A 12,668-nucleotide genomic window follows, 5' to 3' on the forward strand; every position below is an offset into this window, starting at 1 on the left:
TATACTTTTAAATTTGATATTAGCTATTGTTTTTTATATAATGCTATGCAGTGTTAATAATATTTATGAATATACATGCTTCATAAATAAATTATTAATATGTATTACAATATCTAAGAAAATTTCACACCAATAATATTGCCCAACAACATTTAATTCGGTTTGGAAAAGACAAAGTTTACATTAACATTTTATCATTTGGTAACTCATATTAAAATGTACAAATTTAGTAATATACAAAACAATGTACACAAAACTGTTTTTTTAACTAATTTATTTTTTATTGAAGGACAATTGCTTTACAGAATTCTGTTGTTTTCTGTCAAACCTCAACATGTATTGGTCATAGGTATACTTATACCCCTGTTGAAGTTCCCTCCCATCTCCCTCCCCATTCCATCCCTCTAGGTTGATACAGAGCCCCTGCTTGAGTTTCTGTATCTACAAAACACTAAGCCAGTTGTTCAAAAACCCTTCAGAATCCAATGTCAGAATGATGGAAATGGATTGAGAGGGTTATTGGAGAAAATGTTGGAGAAAGAAAAACATCTTATTTTATGAACAACATCTATTTTAAAGAAGAACATTTTATTTTATGTAAATAAAAGCAGGAAATAAATCAGGAGTACTTATTACTATATCATAGAAATTTTGAAATGATGAAAATAAATTAATGATTGTGTGATCACAAAGAACAAATCATAAGGGCATCGGACTAACACATTCTTTAGAGTTTAAACGAAGACCAAATAAATTAATAGAAAGGAATATGTGAGTACTAAGGTACATATTTTATCAACCATAACAATTAAATAACATAAGTTATATTACTTCATTTTACAAGCAAAAGTACATGCTAATCATTTTACTATACATAAGAGAGAAGTGTGAGCTATTGAGTCTTGTTTCCATGTCTGCAATAAACTATACCATTCTTTTAGGTATCTTTTACTAATTAATTTAATTAAACTCCAAAATTGCTATAACATCCTGCTTTTATCCTAAGCCAGTATCTTGATTGAGGATAATATAAGAAGTGTAAAAAGTTGCCAAGAGAGCCTCTCTATTTCTAAATGGTGGTTCTCTATTCACTTTGTTCACTCTATGTATATGCTTTCCTTCCTCCCATAGCTGAAAACCACCATGCTTAACAGAGTGATATATAAAAGCTGATGCTTGTCCCAAGAAAGTTCAAAAGCATGAAGTTCAACTGCAAATCTTAATGGCGAATTCTCCATTTTTCCTTAAGCTCTCATTCCACATTTCTTTCAAGTATCATTTAAATACAATTTTTATTTGAATAATTTCTGATTGTCAGTGTGAAAAATTCTGTATGTTGAAAATAAAAAGAAAAATATTTAAGCACTACTCATATGTTTTTAAGCATTTTTGTGGAGAAAGAAATGCCTCTATCTGATACAGTTTCCAGTTGTCTTTTCGTAGCTGAGAAAAATTCTTTCTTCATCTCACTTTTTTAAAACCACTTTTGTGGTAAACAGATGAGTGAGAGTGAAGTAATCACTTTCAGATGCTGGTGGCAATTAGATAGATCACACATATGGAATTTACAAACTTGAATGTAGCAACCATTAAAGATGTCAAAACAATTAAAAGTATAGTCATAAAAGTTAATTAGTTATATTGTCTCCTACAAGAATTCAGATGTACCATTGATCAAATAAGTTCTCAAAAACTATAGTAATCACACCACAAAGGGGCTGATGTGACACAATAAACTAGAGGAGACTACTGTTACTACAGTCTCATAAATCAGTCCAACCAAACTGCAGTTGATTCTTATTGTAGATGTGGTACAAGTTCTCTACTTCTCTGGTTTGATATTTGTAAATTAGGAGTGCTGAATTCAGAACTATTTCCATGGGAAATGTTACAGAGATTACATCTTGCTAAAGAATGTAGAAGAACTTCCTGAAATTTCAATGCCTCTATGTTCTGCTCTTGAGAGATTTGGAGGCTAATCTGATTTATATTATTCATTAACAAATTGGAAGCCATAAGGTTGGTTATGGAGCAGCACTGAGTGAGATTTTCTTCCAAAAACTGTTTGTAGAGTTCATCCACTTTTTTTTCCATATAACTATTAAGCATAGAATTAGAGAGCGGCTGTTTATGAAACAACATACTTCTTTCTCGAATTTCATCACCATTCAAAAGCTTTGAGGTAGGTAGTTTATCTAGAGGTTCAATGATGGGAGAATGACCTAACGGTATATCTACTGAAAGCAAAAGAGGACCACTAAGAGGATCATCACATATGTGTTCCACAAAGCAGCCGGAATCATACATGTTACCTACATGGTCTCCTCCAATCTGTAGATCAGGATAATTCTGGCAAATACTTGTACATGAATAAGATCGGTATAAATCTAGTTGTTTTTCATCATGTTGTTCTCTCTTTGGAATGGGCAGTGCAGCAGACACATTCCCTAGAAAGGAGGCAGTCTTGCATTTTGCTACAGTTATCTCATCCACAGATTTTATTTCACTTGTATCATTACTTTTCTCTGTTATGCTTTCTTTCATGACCTTATTTTCATTTTCCATTTTATCAGGAGAAAGTGAATTATCCTCTATATCTAAAAGTTGCTTTTTCCAAGTTTCCTTTTCATCGTTTGAGGTTTTCTTACATGTAACTTGTTCTTTGTATAGGAGTTCAATTAGGAAGGATTCTCCAAGCATTTTATTAGACAAGGTTTCTAATCAGAAGAATGCAATATATCCTGAAAGTTAAAAAAAAAAATAAACTCATTAAGGCAACAAGATGTACAGAACAGACTTTGGACTCTGTGGGAGAAGGCGAGGGTGGGATGTTCTGAGAGAATAGCATTGAAACAAGTATACTATCAAAGGTGAAACAGATCACCAGCCCAGGTTGGATGCTGAGAAGTGCTCAGGGCTGGTGCACTGGGAAGACCCAGAGGGATGGGATGGGGAGGGAGGTGGGAGGGGGGATCGGGATGGGGAACACATGTAAATCCATGGCTGATTCATGTCAATGTATGGCAAAAACCACTACAATATTGTAAAGTAATTAGCCTCCAACTAATAAAAATAAATAGAAAGAAAAAAAAAACATTTAATGGAGACTTAACTGCTACATGAAAACATAAATAATTAAGGGAGACCCTATTGCTCAAAGGATAGAGAATAGGACCAGGGGTAAGGAGACTTGGTTTCCAATTCTGTCACTACTTATTTACTATCAGGTAATTTATTTACCATTCCTGAGTATTGATTTTCCTGTTAAATGGTGATAATAATGCTCCCTAGAGTTTTTCATTGGATTATTATCAGGATGTTATATGGTATACATGCAAATGTTTTAAAAGTACACATTTCTACAAATGTATACTTATTTTAATATATACTCAACTGTCATGAATAATTTATTTTAAATTTATTAGTTAAAGTGCCTAACCCTTTATTTTCAAATAGTCTGCTTAAAACCAAAACTGTTTTTAAGGAATTTGTCTTAACAGTGCTTTAATTAATATTACTTTAGTCACATTGAAAACAGTTACTATACCTTAGAATGTATTTGAGAGACAGATATTTATATACAGTTTGGATTTCTGCAAACTGTCTGATTTAAGCTAAAATATATCCATTTACTTTTTCAGTAATCTAAATACAAATAGGTTTGTCAAATTCACTACCATTCTTTTTTGTTTTTATTTTCTTTCCCTTTTTCCCTTCCTCCCTTTTGTTCTTTTCTTTTGGACTTAAATCTTATTTTCCAGAGCACTTATACCAGTCTTTTGTATGATTCTTTAGTGCAATTTTAAGACTTTCAACTTCCCCTAAAAATGCTACAAGAGTTCAAAAGGGAAAAGCAGATTTGATTCAAGAAACAATTTTCCATTAATAGATCTGTAGTGTCTACTATAAATGTCTCCAGGAAACCTACTTATTCACATTTAAAGCCTTTTTATTGTAGAAAATAAAACAACACAAACTAAAATACATAAGAATTTAGACTTACCTTTTCTGAATGTCAGGATACCTAAAAAAAGACTCAGTCTTCTGAGATCGCAACAGTCCAAATACAGGAATAGTCCCTTTTGGCTTGTTCTTTTTCAGCTCTTGCTATACCTCATAATTATAACTGTAACCACACAAAATTAAATGGTTCTCCTTTCCATTCATACCCTAGGACTGAACCAACAAATAGGAAAATAATGTGGGTTGATCACATATATGGTATGGTAATGATCACATACTAAAAGAGGATCTTGAAAGTATTGAATACAAGATGCAAATGACAGTGGGAAATGTTAACAGCAATAGCTCTCTTCTTTAAAGTGAAGATATAGACAAGGATATTTTAATGTTTTAAGTAGCAAGAAAGCAGTATGGTAACCAGCATATTTTGCAATAGTGGATAATTAAAACATTAAAAGACAATGATTCACTTATTATACCTCTATTATATGAAATACTAAACTGAGGACTTTTAATGATGGAATGATAATAAAAATAAGTAATTACTATATAACAGTCATTCTAAATGCCTTTCTAAATCACATGTGACTAAATGTCATTCTAAATCACACAAGGCTTAATTTATTTTTTTCTATTTCTTTTTTTTCCATTTATTTTTATTAGTTGGAGGCTAATTACTTTACAATATTCTAGTGGTTTTTGTCATACATTTACATGAATCAGCCATGGATTTACATGTATTCTCCATCCTTATCCCCCCTCCCACCTCCCTCTCCACCCGATTCCTCTGGGTCGAAACATGTATATTATCTAGGGTGAAACAGATCACCAGCCCAGGCTGGATGCATGAGACAAGTGCTTGGGTCTGGTGCACTGGGAAGGCTTAATTTAAAACAGAAACTATTGTCTCTTTTTTAGAGAGGAAACAAAGACAAAGCTAGTAAATGGTGGAACTAGGATTTGCACCACTCAATTGGATTCAGAATCCATACTCTTAAATCACTAAACTGTAGTGCCTTTATGTTTATTGATGGGATGTAAGTTGCAGAACTATATATACAGTGCACACACATAGTATATGCCAAACACTTTTCTAAATTAGTCACAATACTAATTTAATTCTCAAAACGTCTCTGTTAAGCAGATATGTTAACTGTCACTGTATTTAAGAAGAGACTGAAGGACAGAAAAGTTAGATAAGATGTCCAATATCACACAGTTTTAAGTGGTAAAATCTGAGTTAGAACCCAGGCAGCCTGACTTCAAAGCCCATTGCTCAATTTTCCTGCTATAGAAGATTTTTCTCCCCTTTAATTGGCAATATATAATCATAATTGTGGAAAAGAATACAAACCAAACTGTTAATAATCATTTCCTGTAGGAGAGGGTTGGCAAGGAGAAGGTAAAGTGGTAATTTTACCTTTTACTCCCCATACTTCTATATGATTTTAATCACTATATTGATACAATGCTTATGTATTCATGTGTTATTTGCTTGATTAAAAATAATCCAAATACATAAAAGTACAAAAAAAATTCTATTCTACTTTCTTTGAGTCTATTTTCTCAATCTCACAAGTGTCTAGCCCATTCTTTAGAAAGATTTTAAAACCAATACAAACTGCCAAAGTAGACTGTAAAACATGAATAATATTTCTACATAGTTGCTACTTTCAACTACAATTGTCAATGCAACTTTTGTTTTACAAATAATTATTTCAAAATAAGCATCACAAATAGCCTACAGAATAGGTTAATTCTAATTCTATGAATCATACTAATCTCTTTTTTAGTTTGTCAAAGACATCTTCTTTTAAGAAGTATTGCATTAACTTAACTTGGAAGGGCAGGAATAGCAAATGAGAGAATGTTCCACAACTGCACACCAGAAAAACAATGAAAACAATTATTGAAAAAATAGATTTTCTACCACTGCTGTCACAAACGAATATTAAAATAAAATGGAGAAATTGTTTCTAATCTAAACTTTACTGGTTATACTCCATTTCCTTTGCCTTCAGTTCATTTCAAAGCCTCAGTCATGTCCGACATTTTGTGACCCCATGGACATGGGTTTGGGTGGACTCAGGGAGTTGGTGATGGACAGGGGGGCCTGGCGGGCTGCCCTTCACGGGTCGCAAAGAGTCGGAAACGACTGAGCGACTGAACTGAACTGAACTGGACTGCAGCACGCCAGGCCTCCCTGTCCATTACGAACTCCCGGAGCTTACTCAAACTCATGTCCATTGAGTAGGTGATGCCATTCAACCATCTCATCCTCTGTCGTCCCTTTCTCCTCCTGCCTTAAATTTTTCCCAACATCAGGGTCCTTTCCAATGAGTCAGCTCTTCACATCAGTTGGCCAAAGTACTGGAGTTTCAGCTTCAGTGTCAGTCCTTCCAATGAAAAATCAGGATTGATTTCCTTTACGATTGATTGGATGGATCTCCTTGCAGTCCAAGGGACTCTCAGGGGTCTTCTCCAACACCACAGTTCAACTTTATTTATAGTCTAACTCTCACATCCATACATGAAAACTGGAAAAACCACAGCTTTCACTAGATGGACCTTTGTTGACAAAGTAATGTCTCTGCTTTTTAATATGCTGTCTAGGTTGGTCATAGTTTTGCTTCCAAGGAGAAAGTGTCTTTTAATTTCATGGCTGCAGTCACTATCTGCAGTGATTTTGGAGCCCCCCAAAATAAAATCTCTCACTGTTTCCATTGTTTCCCCCACAATTTGCCATGGTGTGATGGGACCAGATGCCATGATCTTAGTATTCTGAATATTGAGTTTTAAGCCAACTTTTTCATGCTCCTCTTTCACTTTCATCAAGATGCTATTTAGTTCTTCTTCACTTTCTGACACGAGGGTGGTGTCATCTGCATATGTGAGGTTATTGATATTTCTCCCGGAAATTTTGATTCCAGCTTCTGCTTCATCCAGCCCAATGTTTCTCATGATGTACTCTGCATATAAGTTAAATAAGCAGGGTGACAATATACAGCCTTGATATATTCCTTTCCCAATTTGGAACCAGTCTGTTGTTCCATGTCCAGTTCTAACTGTTGCTTCCAGACCTGCATACAGATTTCTCAGGAGGCAAGTAAAGTGGTCTGGTATTCCTATCTCTTTCAGAATTTTCCACAGTTTGTGATGATCCACACAGTCAAAGGCTTTGGCATAGTCAATAAAGCAGAAATAGATGTATTTCTGGAACTCTCTTGCTTTTTCAATGATCCAACGGATGTTGGCAATTTAATCTTTGGTTCCTCTGCCTTTTCTAAAGCCATCTTGAACATCTGTAAGTTTAGGCTTCACATACTGTTGAAGCCTGGCTTGGGGAAGTTTGAGCATTTCTTTGCTACCATGTGAGATGAGTGCAATTGTGCAATAATTTGAGCATTCTTTGGGATTGCCTTTCTTTGGGATTGGAATTAAAACTGACCTTTTCCAGTCCTGTGGCCACTGCTAAGTTTTCCAAATTTACTGGCATATTGAGTGCAGCACTTTCACAGCATCATCTTTTAGGATTTGAAATAGCTCAATTGGAATTCCATCACCTCCACTAGCTTTGTTTGTAGTGATGCTTCCTAAGGCCCACTTGACTTCACATTCTAGGATGTCTGGCTCTAGGTGAGTGATCACACCATTGTAATTATATGGGTCATGAAGATGTTTTTTGTATAGTTCTGTGTATTCTTGCTACCGCTTCTTAATTCTGCTTCTGTTAGGTCCATACCATTTCTGTCCTCTTTCGAGCACATCTTTGCATGAAATGTTCCCTTGGTATCTCCAATTGTCTTCGAGAGATCTTGTTTTTCCTATTCTATTGTTTTCCTCTATTTCTTTGCATTGATCATGGAAGAAGGCGTTCCTATCTCTCCTTGCTATTCTTTGGAACTCTGCATTCAAATGGATATATCTTTCCTTTTCTCCTTTGCCTTTCACTTCCCTTCTTTTCTCAGCTATTTGTAAAGCCTCCTCAGACAACCATTTTTCCTTTTTACATTTCTCTTTCTTGGGGATGGTCTTGTTCTCTTCCTCCTGTACAATGTCATGAACCTCTGTCCATAGTTCTTCTGGCGCTCTGTCTATGAGATCGAATCCCTTGAATCTATTTGTCACTTCCACTGTATAATTCCTTTGCCTTACTCATTTCTATATCTGTCTGATTCAAATTTTAGCAGTCTTCTCTTCTAAATATCTCTGCCTTTCACTACTGTCAATTCATTCTTGGATTATGCAGCTGTTTCCAATCTTGCCCCCTTTCAAATCCAGTTGACATGTTAGAGTTATCCACCTTTCACACAAACCTGCTTAATCCTTCAATGGATTCTAATGAATTAATAATAGGAATAGATATAATTTATTGAGAGTCTCATATGTGAAAGATGCTTTTAGGCAAATCTGCACTTATTTAATCTCAGCAAATCTGTAAATTATGATTTTATACACTTTAACAAAACAGAAAATAGCCTGGGAAATGCTAAAAATAAAAATCTAACATGAAACCTGAAGGTCTATGTGCTTTTCCCTGTTCACTTTTTAGCCTTTATTCTTCCAGTTGCTCTTTGAAGTTGCAATTACCATGTTGCTTCATGACTTTCATCTTACTTAAAATTCCTTCATTCTTGTAGTTTCCTGGCAAGTATATATCCTTAAGGTCAGTTCAACACTCATTTCTTCAAATCCCTGAAGTGTCTTGACCCACCTAGCCTCGTTTAGACTTTTCTACATTGTATTTACCTCATCTCATCAGTCACCACTCTCTTAGCTCCTTGAAGGTAGATTTTATTATTATTATTATTATTATTATTATTATTATTATTATTATTAATGTCTCTGTTTCCAAGCTGCATGCAAAGAATCTGGCACTTATTATCCTTGGTAATAATTATTGTCTTGTCAGACCATTTGGCAAACACTTTTACATCCTCAATTCATTTACTCTTCACAGATGATGCTGTTAGGTAGACACCACCTTTCCCACTTTAACAATAGAGAAATCTACTTTGAGGTGAAATAATTTATCTTATACATAATAAGATCCATAGTTATGAAGTGGAATCCAGATTTGCCTAACACAGCTGGTGCTAAGGTTCTTTGCCACTTCTCTCTCCATTTTCATTACCTATTTTTGGCAAACTCCCCAAATCTTGTAAATGTTATTCTGATCTTCAACTACTGAAAATGATCAAAACTTAAGAATAAAAGCTGGGACAGTGAGCTATGAAGTTATTGAAGGGAAAACGGACATTAAAGTGCAGTTCATCTTTTTCCAGGGAGAAAGGAAGTGCTAGGAATGTCAGAGACTACAAACCAAAAACGCTCAACTCCAGGAAGGAAGGTGTACCATGCAAAGCATATCCTCAAGTGGGGGGAGGGACTGGAGAGGGAAAGAAGGTACCTCCCGGGCCTAAGAAAAAGATAAAGAATAGGTTGTTGTGGTGGTCCAGTCCCATCCAGGTAAGCATTGGCACCATTTGCTTTGTTCCTACAAACCTAAGCAGCATGAGTTCTAATATGTCTGTTTTGTTCACACATCACTTTATGTTTTGCCCATTTTCTCCCTCAGGTGTCTCAACACTTCATTCGTGGCCACTTTTGTCAAGTATGAAAGCTAACACTCACCACCATTCCCAAGCAGGGAAGTGGGAGAAGAGGCAGCAGGAATGCGGAGTCCTTCAGCTCTTCCTGCCACTCTTTCCCTGGGCTGCAGAGATAAGTAGAGAAAAGAACCCTTAACTAGAGTTTATTCTCCCAGAGAGTTCAGCCCCTCCCACCAGGCCGGTGAGGACTATAACATCTTAGTCACCAGATGCCCAGAGTTCCCAGAATGGGTGAGCTCTTGCGCCACGGGGGCACTTGTTTCCCAGCCAATCTGAGCACAGGGTCCCTGGCCCTTAGCAACGGCCCTGAGAAGGGCTTGGCCTTTGGGCACAGCATCTAGTGTTGCTGAGCCAGAAACATCGGTGAAGGGGCTGCCTGTGTTACTTCTGCAAAACAGCGTCAGAGTAGAAACAATGAGCTCCAGTAAAATCTATTATACCAGCATTTCAGGCTCTAGGGAGATGAGTGGAAAGAAAAGGGCCCCCAGCAGGCAGAAAAGACTGAAGACATTCCAGTTGGGAATTTCAGGATTGTGCTAAGACATTACTATCTCCTCCCTGCTTTTCTTTCTTCAGCTCCTCCTCACTAGGTTTTCAGGGTGCCAGGTGCAGGTGATAACAGGGAATGTTGTTAACACCCTCACCCAGGTTGTGCTCTAAGAACTGATTGATCTGGGAGGTTTCTGTGTCCTGAGTTCACCTTAAGGGTTTCCAATAATGTTATGGATGTTTCAAATGGAAGAAATAAAGAAACTTATTTAGGATGAGAGGGGAAAAAATGTCATTGAGTGAATGGCCAGAATCTTTAGAGAAGTCTGGGCAACCCCAAAAAGACAAACTGATTAATTTCAAAGAACGTGTATTTGCATAAATCAGATATTTCTTAGCTTAATTGAAGCTTAGATGAATTGTTTTTAACAAAGATGTAGGAAGTACTATAAAACAGTGCTTTCCAACAGCAATATATTGTGAGCCACAAATATAATTTTAAGTAGCTACTTTTTTAAAAAAGAAATGAGATTGATTATATATGGTTGACAAACATTCATCAAACTCCTGCTGTGTGTCAGATACTATGATACACGCTAGGAAAGAGATTTGATCTCAGCCTAGAAAGAATTCATTGCTTTTCATAAAACCTCATCAGGTAGATTAGAGATTTATTTCACCTGGATACTAAGAAACAATGGGTTTCCCTGGTGATTCAGTTGGTAAAGAATTTTCCTGCAGTGCAGGAGGCTGGGGTTCAATCCTTGGGTCAGGAAGATCCCCTGGAGAAGGGAATGGCAACCCACTCCAGTATTCTTGCCTGGAGAATTCCATGGATAGTGGAGCCTGGTGGGCTACTGTTCATGGAATCGCAAAGAGTCAGACACAACTGAGCGACTAACACTTAACTAAGAAACAATAACAAAAAGTAGCTAAAAAAGAAAATGATGGGCCATTTGATTATTTTTTTTTAACATTGTGAATCATATTATTGGATATGGTACTGAGTAAGAGGGAGTGATTTGAAATCAGTAAGGACTACAGTGGATGCAGTAGAGGTCTCACCTAAGTGTTGATATGTGTAGCTCCAACTGTAACATAAAATTCTGGAAGATGTATTAAAATATTCCTTAGACCCACTCCGAGAAATTCTGACTGTAGTTTTCAGATGGGGTAAGCAGATGCTGCTAGTCTTATGAACCACACTCAGACTATCACTGGTCTAAGCAACTGTTCTCTTAATGGTTTCCTCTGAAAAGGTTTTGAAAAACCACTATAGACATGTGACTTAGTCACATGCATCATGCTTTTGCAATTTTGAAAACGAATGAGCCTCAGAAAGTTGAAATGTTGCATTTGGGAATTACAGAAATTTCTCAGTGGTTGGAAATAAGCAGCATTTTCTAAGCATGACTGGATAACATTTTCAAGCCATCAAACAAAAAATCCTATTTGAATAAGCTGGAGTTTATGCATGTCAAAATGCTTTCACATAAGTCTTCTAATTCTATCCATCACAGGTTTTATTCCAAGACTATCATATGAAAATGTAGAAACCTCAAAGTTTAAAATTTATGTTACAGCTGTTAACAAAAAGTTGTAGTTATAAAAATATTTTTAAAAGATAACCAAATATTGCAATTTTACTTTAGAGGTAATCTGTATTTCAGGGGAAAAGACAATGGGGGAAACACAGTATAGTAACAGATGACATAAACCTAACTGTTCATATGAGAAGGCATAGCAAGAACTGGGCACTTTAATCCACTGACATATTTGTTATCTTAATCCCCTATTATATGTATTTTATTTGTTTTATCCATGGATTATTTGCATTTAGGCATAGGCTGTGTTTATGGTTTTATTTTTTTATGTAAATATAGTTGATTTATAATATTAGATTCAGGTGTACAGCATAGTGATTCAGTATTTTTCTACATTATATACTCCATTAAAGTTACTGCAAGATAATGGCTATAATTTCCTATGTTATAATTTCTTGTTGCTTATCTCTTTTATACAGAGTGGTATGTATCTCTTAATCACATACCTCGAATTGACTTCTCCTCCATATTAGCCACAAGTTTGTATCCCCTATCTGTGAGTCTGTTTCTGTTTTTCATATATATTTATTTATTGTTTTGTAACTTACACATATGAATGATATAATACAATATTTGTCTTTCCTATCTGACTTTTTTCAGTAACATAGTATCCTCTAGGTCCATCTTTGTTACTGAAAATGATAGAATTTCCTTCTTTTTATAGCTAATGGGACATATATAGATATACACATATCCCACTGTATATATGTGCATATCTATATAGATAGATATGCCACATCTTTATACATTTATCTGATAATGGACACAGATTGCTTCCATAGCTTGTCTATTGTACATAGTGTTCCTATGAACATTGGGGTGCATGTATTGATGTCTTTTTAAATTAATATTACTGTTTCTTTCTGGTTATATACCTAGAAGTGGAATTACTGAATCATGTGTTAGTTACATTTCTAGTTTTTTGAGGAAACGCCATACTGTTTTACATAGAGGTTACACCAAATGGTACAAAGTTTCCCTTTTTCCACTAATAATGTAC

General features: G+C 35.5%; 1 protein-coding gene across 3 annotated transcripts; it reads right to left on the minus strand.

Annotated features, from left to right (window-relative positions):
* Nucleotides 1-261: 261 nt before the first annotated feature.
* On the minus strand, nt 262-10,814 carry LOC122435315 (TLR adapter interacting with SLC15A4 on the lysosome-like). 3 transcript variants are annotated; one of them, XM_043459402.1, is made up of 3 exons: nt 9,601-10,813; nt 4,004-4,176; nt 262-2,741 (listed from the first exon to the last, which is right to left on the minus strand). In XM_043459402.1, exon 3 carries the CDS (start codon nt 2,698-2,700, stop codon nt 1,798-1,800), a length of 903 nt encoding a protein of 300 aa, XP_043315337.1. In that variant the 5' UTR covers nt 2,701-2,741; nt 4,004-4,176; nt 9,601-10,813; the 3' UTR covers nt 262-1,797. The 3 variants fall into 3 exon arrangements, with proteins under 3 accessions (XP_043315337.1, XP_043315336.1, XP_043315338.1); XM_043459401.1 differs by having other exon boundaries at nt 9,598-10,813; XM_043459403.1 differs by lacking the exon at nt 4,004-4,176 and having other exon boundaries at nt 9,598-10,814.
* Nucleotides 10,815-12,668: the final 1,854 nt, after the last annotated feature.

The sequence above is a fragment of the Cervus canadensis genome, chromosome X (genome assembly GCF_019320065.1).
Source record: "Cervus canadensis isolate Bull #8, Minnesota chromosome X, ASM1932006v1, whole genome shotgun sequence".
NCBI lineage: Eukaryota > Metazoa > Chordata > Mammalia > Artiodactyla > Cervidae > Cervus > Cervus canadensis.

Bases quoted from the DNA above. Each gene is read 5' to 3' on its own strand.
- LOC122435315 (XM_043459403.1), bottom strand. From the start codon at position 2,700: ATGCTTGGAGAATCCTTCCTAATTGAACTCCTATACAAAGAACAAGTT.